The following is a 20,212-nucleotide window of genomic DNA, read 5'->3' on the forward strand; positions in this document are numbered from 1 at the left end:
GGCAGTTTAACAAATCAACCATGAATAATTCAAGTCAAGTCTCAAGTCGATAATTGTAAATTAAGACTCAAATCAGTCGAGACCAGAGAGAATCGGATCCTTAAAAGACTAACTACACGAACCCTCTTCTCCCGTCAGATCTAAAAACTACAGCAGAAGGGAAAGAGCAGTGACCAAGGAGGCCGGCGTGTGACGTGGCGTGTGACGTGGCGTGACGTGGCGTGTGACGTGGCGTGTGACGTGGCGTGTGACGTGGCGGGACAGGGGACAGCGCTCAGTGTGGTGTGGACACAGACGTAGAGCTAACCAGCCATGGGACGCTCCTCTCAGACTCTCCTGACAGTCAGTAGAAGCACATTTAATGGTCCTTTGAAAGAGTCACGTTGTGGGCACTTGTGTTGCAGCTCTACTACATCAACAGCATAAATAACAGCCCTCAGAGTGTTGGCTGTGTTGTTGTGGTTAGGGAGGGGCAAGAGGATTCGGCTGACTGAACTTTCAAATCTAAGCAAGCAGAGACAAGCTCGTGTTGATCAGAGAAGGCAGCTTTCTGTGGAGAGTGGAAATTTCAGTGGTAAATATTTGAGTATAGAGTTCATCTTTAAGACATCTCGAGTCAGGCCTCATGTCACAGTCAATCACAAGTCCAGGTCACATCTCAAGTCCAAAAAAGTCTAAAGTCATAGTTGGCATGAGAACGTTAAGTGACGTCTGAAGTCATCTGAGGCACGTCACAGAAACCCACAAGTCCCCTGAGGGTCCAAGTCCAGGTCAAGTCTCAAACCTTGTGCCTGTCCAAGTCACGTGCGAGTGACCATTGAAATGTAAAAACACCATGTTTGAACGTTTCCTTTTGAAAGCTGTAAATCAGTTTTTCTTGCTTGCACAAAGCCTGTCACTTCAGCAGGTAAAAATCTGACACTTTAATGTTTTTGTTTTCTAGTCTCACGTCTGACTCCAGTCCAGATGACGTCTCAGGTCTACAACTCTTGTAGTGAGTGCTCAGCTCTAACAAAGTTTTCGTGTCTGTAGTCTTGTGCTGTTTTCGTCAGCTCAGCCACTGAGCCTGTCGCTGTTCACCGCCCAGATCTTCTTCCACTTATTTGTAAAAAACTGATATAGACTGTAATTCGTCCTGTGCAGCAGCGTATTTGTCCTTTGGGACAGGAAATGTAAAATTCATCTATTATACAAGTGCCTCCTAAATGGCAGTAAAAGTTCCTGGCTGAGAGTTTTCTCTTCAGAGATGCTCACAAAGCTGCCGAGAGCAAGTTTTAGTGAGGAACAAAGTGAACTCCTGAGCTAAGAGAAGGTGCAGGGTGGAGAGAGCGTTTTTGGTTTAATGAATAATTCTGTCAGACGGCCGAGGCTCAGAACAAAAGTGCCGCAAACAATTTTTCTGGTGTCCAAATACAGAGACGTGCAAGCGGTCGTCTCCGATGTTATTGGACTGGTTTGATTTACTGGTGATCTGTATTAAATGGCCACCATCAATGTGATTTTAAAAGTTAATTATTTTACAGAGAGACCTACAGTGGCGCCTCAAGTGCCTCTGCCTTCTCTCAGACTTAGGAGCTACTTTTAATGCTCAGTCACTCTAAGACCAAAAACTCAGTTTGAGTCCTAACTTCAGAAGCTGTTTTTATACTGATGTTTGATGAATATGGTCCCTGTTTGCAAGAGTCAGATTTTTTTAAAATGAGAACCCTAAACCTTGCATGCCTACTTTTCTCTGTCACCTAACGTGGTTTCTTGTCTGGAGCAGGTGGTGGTGATTGTCGCTTCAGCCATCGTTGTCTTCATAAGAGGTTATAAATCCCCCTCTGAGCAGCTAACTCATTAGCATGCGAACTTCAGTAGAAGAAGTAAAGGTATGTATGTATGCTATAAATGTAATCTATCTATTGTCGTTACTTTCCTCCTCTGCAGACAACTCTTGGTGAGTAAAGAAATGAAGTGTGTTGCTGAACTCTACATTTCTACTATACTGGTAAGGAAACAGCTGTTAATGCTAACGTTAACTATGTAGCAATAGTAAAAAATGTACAATATGAAATAATTATAGCATTTCTTCTTAAAACACGTAAAGGAAGAAGGACACATTTCTTTTTCTCATTTAGTGAAATCTTTACTGTAGCAGCAAATTCACACAACAATATACAGATGTAACATCATGACTCGTAGCAGCAGCACAGAGGCAGCCATAGACGCCTCGCTAAATACTGTTGTGTGGACACAGTGAAAAGGCCACAATCTCTAGGTGTCATTTTTTTCCAACTCAAAAATCATAAAAGCTTAAATACAAAATAGATCTATTCTCTGCTCAGGCTCCCCCTCATCCATGTGGAAAATATAATATCGCAGAGAATGTATTTACATCCCGGCTTTAAACGCCTAAAAGAATAATTAACATTAAATCAAATGACACAAGCTCATTAAATTAATCATGGAGAATCAGTTCCATAACAAAATAATTAGGAAAAGCCCAAACCTAATTAAAAGCAAAAGAAAAACTAATCCAATCATCATCAGGAAACTTGTTCTACTAAAATCCCATCATTTTGGATTCAATAACATCTCAGCACAGAACCTGGGATAAACTGTTCAAAGGCAACAACATTGTAATACTTTGGCTTCAGAGAAGCAGACAGCACAAGTCTGTCCTAAGGCATTAATAAATATTGATCTGATCCAGAGATGACAGAAAAATTATTGATAATGATGATTGATCTCACGCTACCTGATTGATAGATGCTTGTTGGTCAGTACATGTTAATGCTGGGAGGCAGCGTAGCAGAGAAGCATAGTTTAAAGGCGGCAGGAAATACTTAAAAGTCACATACTGGTAAGTACTTGAGTGTTATGATAATGTTTTGCATTTTGTTCGACTTGGCTTTTTCTACATTAAACCTTAAGCCATCCAGAGGAGACACATGGTGACAGATTGCTGCAGCTTCTCTCCTCTGCTGAGCTTCTCACAGTTAACACTGGTTTGGTATTTGCAGGTCAAGAGACACACATTTTTCCAACTTTCCTGATGATGGTCTTTGTTTCAGCAGCATTTAAATGACTGTATTTCATAAAGAAGCTGATCCTGACTACACATTAAAAAGTCCTTTCAATGCTGTTGAAGCAGTTATTAGTCACAGAATGTCTTCTGACCTACACCTGAACAAACCTATGCTTACAGGAGAACTGCCTACAATCTGTGAACACATGCAGCCCTTGTTTCCACTCCACCACCTCTGTCAGCGTCCAGACCCTGCGTCCTCAGTTCAGTCCAGATGTGATGCCAAGTGTGATTTTTTTTTTTTTTTCCAGCCTTTGTTTTCTTGCACACCTGTCCCATTTACTCCTTGTTCCTCTTGGCATCACAGTGGTGAGCTGTAGCTGCAGCCATGTTGTTTCCTTGGTAGTAAACATTTGATACAGGTAGGGATTCACAATAGTCCGTACATGATGATGATGACCCAGGGAAGCCACCGCTAGAATCCATCGTCATAGTCTCCGTCACAACCGTAATCTGGAGGGACAGACACAGACGGAAGAGTTAAATACTGATAAATGTTGGACAGACTTTACATTTTCATAGAGGAAAATTATTAAAATGATCTTAAATCATACTATAGTAAGGTATGAAATTTGATAAAAACATCATAGAATACTAGGGCATAAAAATGTGAAAAAAGGGTTTAGTATGATAGGGCATGAAAAAGTCATAGTATAGTAAAGCATAAAAATGCCAAAAAACATCCCAGGCAAACATGACATAAAAACATCTTAGTGTAATAAGTCATGAAATTTCATAAAAATGTCATATTACAGTAAGGCATAAAATTTTATAAAAACAACATAGTATTGTAAGGTATCAAATCGTCATAGTATAGTAAGGCATAAAAATGTCAAAAAACGTCATAGTATAGTAAGGCATAAAAATGTCAAAAAACGTCATAATATAGTAAGGCATAAAAATGTCAAAAAACGTCATAGTATAGTAAGGCATAAAATGTCATAGTATAGTAAGGCTTAAAAATGGGAAAAATTGTCATAGTATAGTTAGGCATAAAAATGTCAGTATAGTAAGGCATAAAATTTCAAAAAACGTCATAGTATAGTAAGGCATAAAAATGTCAAAAAACGTCTTAGTATAATAAGGAATAAAAATGTGAAAAAACCTCACAATATAGTTAGGCATAAAATTTCATAAAAATATCATAGTATAGTAAGGCATGAAAATCTGAAAAAACCTCACAGTTATAGTAAGGCATGTGACGGACTCCTGGCCTGTCTTTGTTATTTATATTGAGGTTATTGTTCTGTTTTCCCATTTGTGCAGCAGGAGTCTGAAGGGCGGAGCGACACCTAGATCACCTGGGCCCACTGCTTCTGCCCTATAAGAAGTAACCTCTCCAGGCTGTCATTGGACGCTCTCTCGGCTCCTCAACATATTGTACTTTTGTGTTCATGCAGACAACAGCTCACACTTCATACATCCCACTCATGCACACATGCACCCACGCCACTGATCATACTGATGTCCAAACCTCACGGCTAACCTTAGTTCTTTTGTGTTACGTCATTTCGTTGTTAATAAATTTATTATTGTTTGCACAACCTGTGTACCCTTGCTTTTTGTCATGGATTTAGAAAAAGGTCGTGAGGCATAAAATTTCATAAAAAAGTCATAGTATATAGTATGGCATAAAAATGTGAAAAAACCTCACAATATGGTAAGGCGTAAAATTTTATAAAAATGTCATAGTATAGTAAGGCATAAAAACATTAAAAAACTTCATAGTATAGTAAGGCATAAAAATGTCAAAAAACGTCATAATATAGTAAGGCATAAAAATGTCAAAAAACATCATAGCATAGTAAGGCATAAAATTTCATAAAAATGTCATAGTATAGTAAGGCATAAAAACATTAAAAAACGTCATAGTATAGTAAGGCATCAAATTTCATAGTATAGTAAGGCATAAAAATGTCAAAAAATGTCATGGTATAGTAAGACATAAAAATGTCCAAAATCGTCATAGTATAGTAAGGCATAAAAATGTCATGGTATAATAAGGCATCAAATGTCATAGTATAGTAAGGCATCAAATGTCATAGTATAGTAAGACATAAAAATGTCAAAAAACGTCATAGTATAGTACGGCATCAAATGTCATAGTATAGTAAGACATAAAAATTTCAAAAAACGTCATAGTATAGTACGGCATCAAATGTCATATAGTAAGACATAAAAATGTCAAAAATCGTCATAGTATAGTAAGGCATAAAATTTTATAAAAATGTCATAGTTTAGTAAGAGTTGGAAGCACCTGGGCCCACTGCTTCTGCCCTGTAAGAAGTAACCTCTCCAGGCTGTCACTGGGCGTTCTCTCTCTCGGCTCCTCAGCATATTGTACTTTTGTGTTCATGCAGACAACAGCTCACACTTCATACATCCCACTCATGCACACATGCACCCACGCCACTGATCATACTGATGTCCAAACCTCACGGCTAACCTTAGTTCTTTGGTGTTACGTCAATTTCGTTGTTAATAAATTTATTATTGTTTGCACAACCTGTGTACCCTTGCTTTTTGTCATCGATCTAGAAATGGGTCTTGAGGCATGAAATTTCATAAAAATGTCATAGTATAGTACGGCATAAAAATGTGATAAAACGTCATAGTATAATAAGGCACAAAATTTCATAAAAAAGTCATGTCTAACAAGGCAAAAAAACCCTCACAGTATAGTAAAGCATAAAAATGTCAAAAAACTTTTTAGTTTAGTGAGGCATGAAAAAATCATAGTATGGTAATTTGTTCCATATTTGCAAGATATTATTGTGAATTTGCTAATTTATTTTTTGTATTTGTGGAATGTGTTTTATATTTACAGATTACACATTTACGCAGGGATTGTCAATCTGTTCACACAAATAATATTGAAACAAATCTATCTCCATAGTGTGACTTCAGTCTCAGCAGGAGGAAAATTGAGATGTCTATCAGCTGACTCTGGTTAATCTCCAGCGTCTCCAGGTGTCCATCCTGTTCAACTGTCCCTCAGTCCCTACCAGCTCCAGAGGTGCTGCCCGGAGCCTGACCCTGACCCTTGACCTCTCAGGGGAGGGGGGCAAGAGTATAAACAAAGAGTTCCCCTACAGGAATCAATTAAGTAGCTCAGGACTTTTTACAGCGGCAGAGTCAGGGACCTTAAAGTTTAACAGCCAGAGACGTAAAGTGAAGAAATTCAATCTTAGCGACGGCTCATTAAAACAAACCAAGTCGCAGCAGAAACAGAGCCGTGACCCCGAGCAGCAGATTCATTAAAAAAGTGATTCCAACTATTTCACAGCGAGGACACAGTGTCTGACTGAGACGTGACAAAGACGTCTGCCACTGTTGAGTCAACTAAATTCAAATGTTCACATAAAGTGATGGGAAACTGATCTACAAAGAAATTAAAAAATCTCACTCTCTTCAAGTCTCAGAGTCTGAAGAGGATCATTTTCTTTTAAGTTCAAGGACCTGAGGTGAAAATGTCTGAACCGGTCTTCAGTTCAATTTAACTTTTAACTATTCAGACTTTTAAAGAATCACTGAGGCATTAACCCGTCTGATACTGTGTCATGTCAAAAACAAAAAGTGACCAGTTGATCATTATTTGTTAATCAACAGGAAAAAAAATTAACCACTAATTCATCTTGATCTGGAAATTTAACAGTTGGACTAAAACTTTTATCACAAAGTCTTTGTTGCAACTGAGCAAACTCCTCATGAGGTGACTGAAAGCACTGGACAAACTAAAGTAAGTAGACCAGTTATTTTTATCTCATCATTTTATTATGAATCCCTTTAAGGTTTTTAATTGTTGAGACAAAGTTGAAATTAACATTTGTCTTGATTTTCTGTCATTTTACAGACTAAACACTGAATCAAAACAATAATCACTGTTTGAAGCCCCGACTGAAACTCATCATTACTTGAATGAAGATGAATTTGAATTTCTAACAGGTTGAAATAATTTCACTCACAGATTTTTTTATCACTTGTTCAAAGAAAATAAAACTTTTTTGGATTCAATCAGACTGAAATGATTTGATGATGAGTAAATTTCATTAAAAAAGTAAACTTCAGTAATCTTAAGGAGATTTGGTATCAAATGTAAATGCTCAGGGTTGTATGAAAAGTGTTTGATGAGACTGGCATGTTGATATTAGTATCGAAGGAACATGGAAAATGAAGTCTAATGCTACTTTTTAATGTTAAATAGATTGTGTATTGTAAAAAGTAGTACATGTAATAATCTATAACTTCAGCCTGAACTTTCTGGTCAGTAGAAACTCTTTCTATCTTCTTCTGTGACTGATGAGTAGCGCTCTGAGGGACCCAGTAAAACAGTGAAATAAAAACCGTGTTGAACTGACCTTGGCTGCCCATCAGCTCCATGGCGCTGACACAAGTCTCCTCCTCCTCTTCCTCGTCCTCATCAGCAGCTGCATCGTCGTAGACGACCGGCCCGCTCTCCACCAGCACTCCGCTGGCGGGGGCCCCCACGGGCAGCGGCAGGGGGTTGGAGTTGGCAACCTGAGCAAACAGGAAATATTGTCGGTTGTGCGTCGTTCAGTATTTTTAAGATTTTCCTCTGCATGACACGCAAGGTCCCCCCCCCCCCCCCCCCCCCAGGGAAATCTAAGCTCGATGTGATAATCATCTGCCCCACTTCCTTTAAAATGATAGAAAATAATAAACAGTGTGGTGTGATGGTGTGAGCTGCAGGGCAGGTGGAGTGTTGACAGTGTGGTGAGGAGATATTTCATCTGCTGCAGCATCTCCGCACACCACTAAATACAGCATCAGAGCGTAACCACAACCTTATTATCTGACATCACATTATTACACTTTTTCAAAGCCTGCAGTGTTCGAGTGTGTATCTTAACAAAGGGTCAGAAGTTAACCAGAGCCTCGGGCCAAAACATCCCCTTCAAGGTTCATAAAAACCTGGGAAATTAAAAATGAATGGGTAAGGGCGAGCGCGGGGGCAAGAATGTAATTAGAGTGCCCTTTTTTGCATTTCACCCCGTGTGCATCGTCTTAGTTGAGCTGTCAAATGTTCATGCGTGAATATGACGACTTTCACCCCCCTCCCATGGCCATCTGCAGCTGACTCTATAACCAGGAGAGTATTTCCAGGTGCATGCTGGGAGACAATAAAAGAGCTGTTTTTGATCAGAAAGCAAGCGTCCTGAAACAGGAGGAAATGTTGGCAGCAGGAAAAGAAAATAAACAGCTGGCACAATAAAAAGTGGAGCCTGCTGCAGAGGCTGCAGAGGACGGAGAGAGGACAGAAAGGGGACAGAGAGAGGAGCAGTGGAAACGAATCAAAACAAACGTCAGAGGTTCAAACTTAGAGCTGGTGTGACGCTGTGAATGTTCCATTTCATATTTTAACACAAAAAAGAGACCGACCCACCGAGCGAACGCTAAAAAAACAAACTGAATACACAAACGATAAATGATTTCACCCTGACCTGCTGCTCTTCTCCTTCACTCGTACCGTCACAGTCTCTCACACAGGCAGACACACCAACCATGTTCAAGTTGTCCTCCATTTTTATTCCCATGAACGCCTTGACTCAGGGACTTTCTTCAAATCTGGTAGAAACATTCACTTGGACACAAGGATGAACTGACGTCAAAGGTCAAAGGTTACTGACCTCACAAAACACGTCTTTGGCCATAACTCAAGAATTCATTTGATTATGACACAATTTAACAAAAACGTCTCATAAGGTAAAAATTATGAAGTGATGACATTTTTTTTTATCCAAAAGGTTAAAGGTCAACTTCACTGTGACATCATCAGAACACTTCACTGTAGTCAAACTGAAATTAAACTGCTCTTGTTCAGTCTGCTCTGTTGACACAGATCTGCTCTGAGGAATTGTCCTCCGTTTCCTTTGAGAAAAGAAAAAAAATCAGAAACCACAGAGGAGAAATTTAGATTTTATGTTTTGATGATGACGCCCCATATTTTTGCACTAATTCACCGGAGGATGGTTCTGGTGTCTGCCGACATAGATGGAGGCCTTGGATCCTGCGTTGCATCACTGGTGGAGCAGACGGTCACACTGAGCCAGACAGCAGCTGCTACACAACAAGAGCCACAGACTCTGAACAACCCACATTAGCTCTCCTGCTTCTTATCCAACTGACAAACATGAACACACACACACATCATGTCCTGCCCCTCAGCTTGTTGAACGAGTCGCCACACAGACATTCACCTGGGGGGGGAAAGGTGCGCCGCTAACCTCAGTTTGCAGGCTAGAAGCTAATTAGCTGCTCAGCTGCAGCACACAGAACAGCATGAGAGCGTAGCTGCTAATGTCACTGGGGTTGTGTCGACTGCCGCTGAGCTGCTCGCTCCTCAGGACCACGAACAACACGTTGTCCGCGCATGAAGAGCAGCTACACAACAAGTGTATTCACTTTGCCTCTCATTCTCGACGGTGTAACATCAACGCTCTGCAGCAACAGACGTTATTTCTGACCACAAATGTGATTTAATTTGGCCTTTAAAGAGCAATTACACCCAATTTTTCGGATATGATGACGGCTACAGATTTTTCCCACAAAGCTCATATCGTGTGTAAAAACGTCTTTAACTTTCCTGCTTGGTGTTTGTTGGGATTAGACAGTTGGGTTCAGCCTCCGTCACTCACCTCACACCGACCTGTTGACAGGGTCTTTGTGTTATTGAACTTGGTGATGACTGTGTTTTTAATACTGTGAGAGATTTCCCTCAGGTGGATGTGATCTCATTCCGAAGATCCACTTCTCAACTTCAATCTGGGTTTTATTTATTTTGCTTAGTGATGAACGGTACAGATACCGAAAGCCAAACAGAGTAGTTACGCCAGGGAGCGCTGGGTGTGCGCGGCGTGGAGGACGTTGTGTTTCTCACTTTGTTCCTTCCCGCCTCAATGTAGAGAAACTCATAAAATATCTAAAATTAAACTTTCATTCAGATTTTTCAGCTTCGGAATAAAAATAATCTACAGTTTTTGCCGAGGAAACCCATCACCTTCAGTTTTTACCACAGCGACTACGAGGAAACCTGCATGTTATCACTTTCCCTTCAGCCGGGGCTAATTATAAAGCAGGAGGAGAAGCAGGTGGAGGATCCACAGTGTGACGGAGAGATATTTCTGTTCTCCTCAGCAACAGCCTGTTGGAGTCCCTGCTGGGGCCCCTCGTTTCTGCTTTCCTCCTCCTGCCGTCTCTTCCCTCCAATTTGCCTTTCATTTCTTCCTCTGTCCTTTTCCTCCCACCTTGCTTTTATGTCACGTTTCCTCTCCTTTGCCTCCTTTCTTCTCCCCACATCCTTCCTCCCTGCATCCTTCTCTCCTTCCACATCTTGGCTCCGACTCTCCCTCGTTCCTTCATTTCCCTCAGACTTTGATAAATAGCCAACGATTATACAATGAGAGAACTGCAGGATAAATATCAACCACAAACCTCCTTCCCTTTCTCCTTTTTCCTTCACTTTGTCCTCTCGTTTCCTCTCTGCGCCTCCCCGCCGACTTTAACCTCACCAGGCTGTAAAAAGGCTCCTCATCACAGGAGCTGGACGCCTCATTAACTGCCAGCGAACGCAGGCGGTAACATGAAGAAATAATAAAAAAAAAAAGAATTTAAAGGAAAACATAACAGCATAAACACTGTGCTCCAAACTAATTAGGAGGTGAGAGCTATTAAATGGGTCAGGATGACGGCTGTGTGAGAAGAGAGAAAGCTGTGGAGAAGGTGGCGTGAGCCATTACTGCTCGCATTTATTCACAGATAATGTTGCACTACAAATACCCTGTTAGAAGCAGACACTCAAAATGTGGAGTATTTACACTCTTAGCCGAGTCGCAGTCGTCTAACGGGAGAACTGCTCGTTAAGGACTCAGAGCGCCGACGAGCTGCAGGAAACGACCGCTCAGAGAAGGTTTTTTACGGGTGTGAGGATGTTGACATCCGATAGCCTGCTAGTTACTCACGCGTGGAAACAACCGGCGACTGAGAGCAAACCACAGGCTGGATTAAAGCTCACATTCAGACATTTCTTCAAGGGGTTTGAATGGTGTGGCAACCAGGAAGTTTAAATCACAGAAAACTGCACGTCGGGTCAAGGTGATCACGCCCCTGTTGTATGAAATGACGACTTTTTCCAGATATAAATCACAAGCAGGACTTATTGTGTAGCAGTTGCTGGGTTGTGGCCACTTCCCGCTCTGACAGGACTATCATTATTTGACTAATCAACAGTAAAACAGTAAAGCAGTCGGTACGGAGCCAAAGCAAACATTACAACACACAATCTGGTGTTTACAGATCTAATCCATCATCCAACTTTAAACAAAAGCGAGACAGGAACGCGTCATCGCTCTCCCCCGGTGACCGAACAGATCGGTCTGATTTGTGAATGTTTTCTGATACTGTTCAGGTTTTGTTTACATCAGCAAAAACATCAGCGAACCAGGTCAGAGACGTCAACCAACAAACACAATCCACAATTTTCCATCTTCTTATCCTGATAATGTCTTATGTTAATATCCTTCAGATAAATGACCCACTGGTCTGATTCCAGAGCATCTTCATATTTCATCATCCCACAATACGTCTACAGATGTGGTTTCAGCTGCGGGCCAACAAGGTATCGCAAGCGGGACGAATATTTGCTGTAAAACACGACGGAGGATTTCACGATGAAAAAGTCTTTAAAAACATTAAACATGTTGAAATGTTTTTTTTTTTCCTGGTATTAATGAGTCAATGATGAGGAACTTTTATGGCACATCGTTAACTAAAAGACTCCATGGCAAAAACCTGGAGAGTCAACGTGGATAGCTGGTTGGCAACAGGAAGAATTAAAAGGAAAGAGAGTCAAGAGACAGATGGTGAATCGACAAGTGATCTCTGCCCCGTCTGACACAACAGAAGAACTGAGTCAGTGCAAAGAAACGAGTGAATGTAAACCGATAGAAATCCCCCCCAAGCGACACAATTTCAACTTAAGCAAAGAATTCACAAACATTCGTGAAAAAGGAGAGAAATAAAAGACAAACTGGACTCAAGGTCTGAGCTGTCACACAAACACAAACATGTGCCAAACATCTGAAGCGTCACCGGCTGAATGACAGACACAGCTCACAGTTCTGTGCCGTTTCCTTTCTTCCTTGTTAGTGACACATTAAGTAAAGTTCAATGTGAACGGGGCTTTAACCTTTTTAACTGTAATCAGGAGCGCCACGTCCAGCTCTCATGAATCGCTGCACAGTCCCAATGAATGTGTTTGTTACTAAATGATTAGATGCAGGTCAGTGAAATTTGTTACATAAGAGAAATTTAATGAGAGAAAAAACCATTGTGTGCAAATATGGGACGAGCTTTAGGTCTCTCATTATTTCAACGTCTTCAAATATGATGATAAATAAGAGGCTTCTGTAAATATGTGTGTTTGTGTTTGTGCAAGCTTTATGTTCTCACTGCTGAAATGTTTCAGTAACGTTGGGGTGTATCGGGGGGTGAGCAGGAGGTCGCTGCGCGTCAGCAGGACGAGCTGGAAACACTGGCCTGGCCTAACAGCTTCTCTGAGAATCCAACTTCACACAGACTCGGCCATCAGCTGCCAGGACTATTGCTTGCATAAGCAGACTAGAGCTGCAACGCCAGAGCGACTGTCTGCGGTTCAAAGCCCCTCTCCCGTGACCTCATCACTCCTTTCAGATTTCTAAGCCTCTCTGAAAATCCCCACATGCCGAACTGCACTGTCTGCTGCCTCGGTCTCAGAGAGGAGGGGAGAGGGGGAACAGCTGGACCACTTTTCACTTGGCAGAAATCAACTTGTTACTCCTTCTGTCTTGTAAACTCATCATTTCCTCCCTGGGCTTGTGTGAAAAATGTACAGACTAATTGCTGGGTCACTGAGGAGGGTGACGGGAATCGGTCTGTGTGAAGCGACGAACAGACAGAGCTTGGCAAGCGACACCCAGAGCACAAACATCTCTTTCCAATCTGGGCCTGTCACTGCAATGAAACGGCAACATTACATAACAGGAGCAGCGAGCGAGGGGCAGCCTCAGCCAATGGCGACGGCCGCTTGCCTCCAGTTCCCATGGGGAGGTGAGGGGGTTGCTAAGTAACAAGCCTTGTTGACCCGGCCCCTCGTGGCAATGTTTTCTTCCTGGTTGACAGAGCTTGAGCTCCCTGAGCGCCACCATTCAGAGCTGCCAACAACACATGATGGAGAGGGAGACAAAGACCGAGGAGGAGGAGGAGGAAGATGGGGGGGGAGAGGGGAAGGAATGTGGATGAAGGAGAAGAAACAGAAAAGGAGAAGGAGGGTAAAGGAGAGGGCAGCAGAGTGGAGCAGTAACAGGACGAGATGAAGAGGAGAGAAACAGCAGGGAGGGAGAGAGAGAGAGACGTGGACGACCCGAGGGAAGAAAGAAAGAAAAGAGTGAGAGGAGCAGAAAAGGAGCTGGAGGAGTGACGTGAGAAAGAAACAATAAAAGCAGGAGGCGCTGGTTGGAGACCTGCTGTAAATTCCCATTTGAAAGTTTTCCGTTTCTTACTTCCTCAGCTTCTCATTAAACTAATGTCCTGGATAATCCAACCACGCTACAGACTCATGTGTGTTGTAGGTGGAGGTGACGAAGCTGCCGTCACCGTGGCGACACCTCACTCCGACACTTTTAAATCACCTCCTCCAAGACACATCCACAAGATCCTATATAACCTGTTACATGCTGAACATACGAGCGCCTGAAATGACGATTAGACGACACTTTCAGTCCAGACAGAGATGCACACAGACGCTCTGCACCATGATTTCCTGCTTCCTGATTCTCACCGCAGGAAGTTTCCACATTTACAGCTGAACATGTTTCTGATTTTTATTTAATGAAGTTGTAGTTGTATTTGCAGCTAAGGTTTATTTACTAAACAACATTTTCACATGCAGACTGTGGAGGTTGTGTAAAAGTGTTTTGAGTAACTTCCACATTCACACAGACTTCCTTCATGTGTGTGAGGGGGCGACTGCAGACTGTGATCAGTCTAAAGATCAGTGAGAACTCATTCAGTTTGTTCCATCAATCAGTCGGTGCATTGATCTGTTCATCTCTGCGGTGGCCGTTTTATTTCAGTCTGTGTTTCTGGCGCGTCAGTTTGGGATGGCAGATGGCTCTAAAAACCACAATACCCATGAGCCTCCGCTGCTGTTACTGTGGAGAGAAAAGTGCAAACCCGGTTTGTTGTTGCAACTGAGCACAAAATACATTTCAGAGCAGCTGAATTCATCCACATTTGATCCTAAATGTTAAATTTAGGATTTAAATTCAACTTCCTCCCTTCAGTTTAACATCCACAGACTCGCAGCCTTGGCTGGCACCTTGTAACAGTTGTTCATCTTTTATATATACACTATACCAAAAATAAAAGCGACCTAAACTTCACAAGCAGTGGACTCCCACAATAACTCCTGCTCTTTTCTCTATGGAGGGATGAGAGGAAAAATGGAACAAATGAAAAGAGAAATAAATCATGAGAAATGAGACAGACCAGCAGTGGACGGTGAAGGTGAAGCGAGGAGGGAAGAAGAGACGGGAATGAGGAAATAATGTGAACATATAGTCCAGAAAGCCAAATTTAAGACTTTCAGATCCTGTAAATCTACCTGTGATTGAATTTGGGTCCAATTTAAAATCAAATTAAGACACAAAGTTGGAAAAACTGGCCTCTCTCTCCTTGAAGATGGCTGCTGGGAGCCGTGAAGCTAAAAATGGGGCAGAATGAGGACGTCCGCAAATTGACTGTTCAAAGACACGAAGCCTAACTGGGTTTAGTAAAGCAGATAGGAGACATATTGTACCACTAACCTTGTTCTTTCTGGACTCATCTGAAAGCTGGCGACTGGCCAACAGAAGCCCATCACTGCAGGGTGGTAAAAAAAAAAAAAGAGCTGGGAAAGTGCTTTTTAAGACGTTTTTATGTCCAAGTTTAAGGCTGTATTTATTTTAAGACCCTGTCAGAGCTTTTTAGGAGCAGTGAACAGCCTGGAGGGAGGAGGAGAGTGAGAGAGGAGTAATAAGGGAAGGGCAAACAAAGACAGAGAGGTTCACCTCTCACATGGCCTGAGTGGAGATTTATTTATCCCCCGTCCGCTCTGCAGGAGACCCCAGCAATCAGCAATCAGCTTTTAATGGCCGACCAGCAGAGACTGACGGGGGAATTACAATCTGTCTCCAGCTTCTGCCTGTTACTGTTACTGCTTTATTATGTGGAGACAGAAAGCCTCTGGTGCTCGCGCTTTTATACGACACAGAGCCGTTTAATACACTTTTAAAACAGAACAGATAAGTCTCCTGGTATTCTATACTTTTCTTATAGTCAACAAATCCCGTGAAGAGACCGAAACCATCCTCTGTGCCGCAAAGATCCATACAGGAAGTTCACCAGATTAAATTTATGACCTTTTTAATACCAGACAAAGTGCAACTGAATGTCTTTGACGCAATGACAGAAAACCAGCAGCGACACTATTTTATTACGCACATAAATTATTGACATTTCTATCACGTTCCCGTCATCATCTAACAATAATTATTACTGATTAACCAATAATGTGACCTACAGCCCCAAGTTTATAATAACTCCACAAAGACTGAGTGAACAGCCTCCTGCTGTGTGCACAGCTCACTGCTGCCGTCTGTAGCAGAGAAGAAATAATATTCAAGACCTCCCGTTCTTTCTGACGCCTCCTGAGGTGCGAGGGGACCGAGTTCAACGCTTCATAAGAGCTTGTTTTACGTCTTCAGGAGGAAGCGGGGAGGGAGGTCGAAGGGCACTGAGAGATAAACACTTCTGGTCTTTTCATGGGATTTGTTGCTCATAAGAAAACTATGGAATAATCAGAGCCTCATCCTTTAAGACTTCTCGTGTTTTCAGGGTCGATGGTCACGATTACAGGCTGCGATGATCTCGCCTCTTCTCTAGACTCATCGCTTTTAACTGAGACAACCCCTCTGTTTTTATACTCGATATAAACACACACTCATCGGTCTGTTATGGCTAAAATAACCACAGAGGAATAGAGGAATGGCATTAAAGTAATTGAAAAGTCAAGGCGCTTATAGCATAAAGCTGTCCTGCGCACTGATTTGCAACATTGCTCACAGTGGTCTAATAAACATGAAGATATCAAAGAGAAAGATGCCACATTATACTAAGGTAAGGTAAAATCTCAGACGGCTGACAAATCTGTATGACCTCATTGTATACCCTGCCGTCATCATGCCAAAAACTGTGCTCATCATGTTCCTGTAACACGTCGTCTAATTTTCTGACCTGCTCCCTGTTAATTCAACTTAATTCAGATTGCTGAGAAAAGACTAAAGTTATGACATCAACATCGGAAACAACAAGATCCAAGTTTCCCTCACAAACCTTGTCGCAGAACTAAATAACACAAACGAACGCAGCAAAGGAATAAGATGAAAGTTAACAATGGGACGCAGAAGCACCAGCACAACGCTCTGGAACATCTGGAGATATAGATCTGGGAGATAGATACGCCTCCTCAAGAGTCTCCCCCCCGGCCAGTAGCCTTCTGGGACACGGAAGCTTTAAAGCAGCTGATGAAAAGAAGGCGACAGTGTCTGAGACGTGGATATTACAGACGGATTCTCAGCAACAATTTCATCCTAGAAAAGATCGGCACAAAACTTCTGGAAACCGTTATCCACTCTCTATTTCGGACACATGTCAAGAAGCGAGGACACCAGACTGAGCCGCACTGCGCCTGAAGGCAAACAGGACTGGACAGCTCGTGTCAGAGCGGCAAGACGTCACGGCTGTCAACAGACTGAAGAGGAAGAAAATGGTGGCAGAGGCTCTGGCAGAGAATGGCACATGATGATGATGATGATGATGATGATGATGATTTTCACAGCTTTTTTTTTATGATAAACATTTATTTGGTAAATGCTGCTGTAGCTGCTCTGAAAAATACATTTTGTGGTAGATAACAGTCATGATGTGTTGAAGAGTGAGACGGGGGTGTGTGTGTGTGTGTGTGTGTGTGTGTGTGTGTGTGTGTGTGTGTGTGTGTGTGTGTGTGTGTGAGTGAGTGTTTTTGAGAAAGTGAGGAGGGAAGTTATCTGTCCGAGTGATTGACCGCGTGACTGAGTGCTCGTGCGCGTTTCAGCGTGCGCGTCTGCTAAGTGCAGGAGGGCAAGCGACGGGCTAAGTGGGTGAGCGGGGAGAGGAAGCAGAGGGCCGAGCGAGCGGGCGAGTGAGTGAGTGACGGAGACGAAGAGCAGATGTGGTGAAGATGAACGGCGGCTCACCTGCTCCACCGCCAGCTTCTTGTTGGGCTGTCCGCTGATGAACGGCTGCAACCTGCAACACAGAGGACGACAACATCAGCACAATCCTGCACTTCACACTTAATGTTCCACATTTTCTCTACGTGTTGCTGACATTTCATATTTTTAACAATCCTGCTTTGCTGCTCTGCCTCTTTGATTAACAGCTGCTACTTTTTAATTTCAGTATATTGACTCAGCTCAAGGTTAAAATTTATATACAGCTTTTTACTTGGCTGTGGTTTAAACATTTATTGACTCGTTTATTGAATACCAACCAGTCAAGTTCAGTTTAGACATTTTTTAGAAGGGAAATAGAATTAATTATTTTTAAGAAGCTAACATCTGGTGTTTAACATGCATAAGCTAAAGTGCAAGTGTTAAATGTAAAACCTTAAACCCACATACACACATTTCAGAGGGTGGTTTTTCTCTCCTGCACGACTGAACGACTCAAAAGATCAATCGATGATCAAAACAGCAGCTGATTGATCATGTGGTGACTGATTGATTGATCAGCTAATCCTCATTGGCGTGAACAAACCCTCTCAGACAACAACTGAACGACGCACCACAAACAAACTGCGCCGGAGCCCGAGGCGTCTCAGCGGTTTGATCTGCACCACAGTTTGAAGAAACACACACTTGATGCAACAGGAAAGTAATAAATAAATGATCCAACCTGCAGTCTGATTAACTAATGATCACCAGAGCGCATCATAGAACAAAGCAACATAGAACACCTGAGATTAATAACAGTTCATCTATAACAGTGGCTTCATGTCTTTATAAGATGAGGATCATTAATCATGTTGAAAACCGTCTGAACGGCAGCGAGTCGTCCACAGAATTAAATGTGCAGATTTTATGAACCTCTCAAAGCCCCAAAGTAATGATATTCATTTCTACATATTGTTTTTCCAGACATTAGGAGAAAATAAAATCTTTCACTCTGAGGGCGGCTCGGATTACATTTCGCTGTTCACCTCGGCGGCGAGGACACCGCCTCAGCTTTGTTTCTCATTTACGCCACTTTCTTCTTCTTCATTTCCAATTCCCTGCTCGAGTTCTGTTGCCTGAAGAAAGAAACGCAGGACGAGACTCGTGGAGGACGAAGCACTGAAACACTGAGCCTCATAAACTTAATGAAACCCTTGGCCTCCAACGCGTCGACAGTACAACCCCGCAGTAACGAATGTGATCACATGAATTTTTCATGTCGTGGAAATTCAAAAAGGTGAACTGGGACAAATACTGGAGCCGATACTGATATTATCAATACTTTTATATTTGATGGACAAACTGTGAACTGCGGTGTCTTGTTACTGATTGAACGACATATTGAGAGATACCAACATCAGAACACCTTCGAAACACCAACTATTTCTGTCACTTGCATGTGTAAAAACCAGCGCGACACTATGAACGTCTTCCAGGAGAGACTGTCTGAAAATAAGCGCCGTTATTCCCATATTTAAATTATCATCACGACACTGTTTGTTTTTTTGTTTTGCAGGTATTTGACCACAAAGCAAAGTTTTGGCTATAGTTGACCTCCTGGTGGCGCCGGGTGAAAAGCCAGAGGGTCACCGAAATCAATGGAGCTGTTCAACCCATACTGGGAATTCAGAACCTCAGATTTCCCAGTCAGAAAATTTCAACTGGAACGCCTTAAGTCACATTTCCAACTCAGAAAGTCAGAAGAGCCTCATCAACCTCTGACCCCAAAATCCAAGATGGCTGCTCTGTGCGTCGACCGAAGAGAAAGCTGCAGTAATATACTGTTTATTATCGCTTATGTCACATATGTGTCACACAGAACAGTCCAACGTCCGTCTACTGATGTGTTGCTATGGTGTTCGTATTACACAAAAACACCATGTAATGTGTTTTTATCAACTGCTGTTGCCAACAAAAACAAAACCAACAACAACAACAACAACTCCAGTCGACAGCTTCGCCGTCCGACATCAAATTAAAGGAACACGGTTTTATTTTCTTATTCATCTTTTAGATGTGGAGATGTTTCACTGGGTAAAATATCATGGCACCCCCACACCACGGCTCAAAATCACCCCCCACCCCCCAAATATAGATTGAGACAGTAGTGAGCTTTAGAACATGTTTTAAATTCAGGGTTAATCTTATTGGAATTATAAATATGCATGCATGCCCTCCATTGTGCTCCCACAAATTAGTCTAGTAAGCAGAAAGCCCCCCCCCCCTTCCAAAAGAAGTGAAAAACATAATTATTAATAATTATCGTAATATCTATAGTTATTGCTGATTCTTGCTCTTCTCATTGTTTAAAATGCAGACAAGGAAAAAAAAAACGAGAGCACGGATGAATATTAACTTTCTTTGAACCTCTTCTACAAATAATATACATATTCATCACTCTCTCTCTCTGTTGACACAACGCAGGTCGAGGATTTCATTGTGATTCGTGCGTCTGGTCTGTGAGTCTCTCGGCTTCAGGTGAAAAATCAGCAAATATAGGTATCAACAAAAAACTAAAAAGTGTGAGCGTGAAACGAGACCGAACTGTGACCGACAGGCGACCGACTTGTCTGTGAGCACAATCTCCTCCTCGACAGCGGCGCAGATAATCAGCGATGAACGTACCACCGGCAGTAATTCCTAAGCAGCCGTTCCACCGTCCCACTGGCTGGAATTAGCATCGTTCCCGGAGGCTCCCCGCCCCCTTCCCTGCCCACCCGGCCCGGCGCTGAGCCCTCCCCGGGGGCTTAAAGTAAGTGTTCAACTCTCACTGATAAGAGAGAGAGAGAGAGAG

The 20,212-nt window shown here is 42.3% G+C and overlaps 1 protein-coding gene across 2 annotated transcripts in view; it reads right to left on the reverse strand.

Moving 5' to 3' along the window:
• Positions 1-2,102: 2,102 nt before the first annotated feature.
• The window catches only part of brf1a (BRF1 general transcription factor IIIB subunit a), a 105,574-nt gene continuing 87,464 nt past the window's right edge, over positions 2,103-20,212 (reverse strand). For both annotated transcript variants that reach the window (XM_023412979.2, XM_087175767.1), the window contains 3 exons: positions 17,401-17,452; positions 7,429-7,588; positions 2,103-3,523 (listed from right to left, as the gene is read on the reverse strand). In XM_023412979.2, coding sequence (XP_023268747.1) covers positions 3,486-3,523; positions 7,429-7,588; positions 17,401-17,452 — 250 coding nt within the window. In that variant the 3' untranslated portion in view covers positions 2,103-3,485. The remainder of the gene's footprint in view (positions 3,524-7,428; positions 7,589-17,400; positions 17,453-20,212) is intronic.

The sequence above is a fragment of the Seriola lalandi genome, unplaced genomic scaffold (genome assembly GCF_002814215.2).
Source record: "Seriola lalandi dorsalis isolate HSWRI2012SDOR001 ecotype SW California unplaced genomic scaffold, Sedor1 jcf7180002054497, whole genome shotgun sequence".
Lineage (NCBI taxonomy): Eukaryota > Metazoa > Chordata > Actinopteri > Carangiformes > Carangidae > Seriola > Seriola lalandi.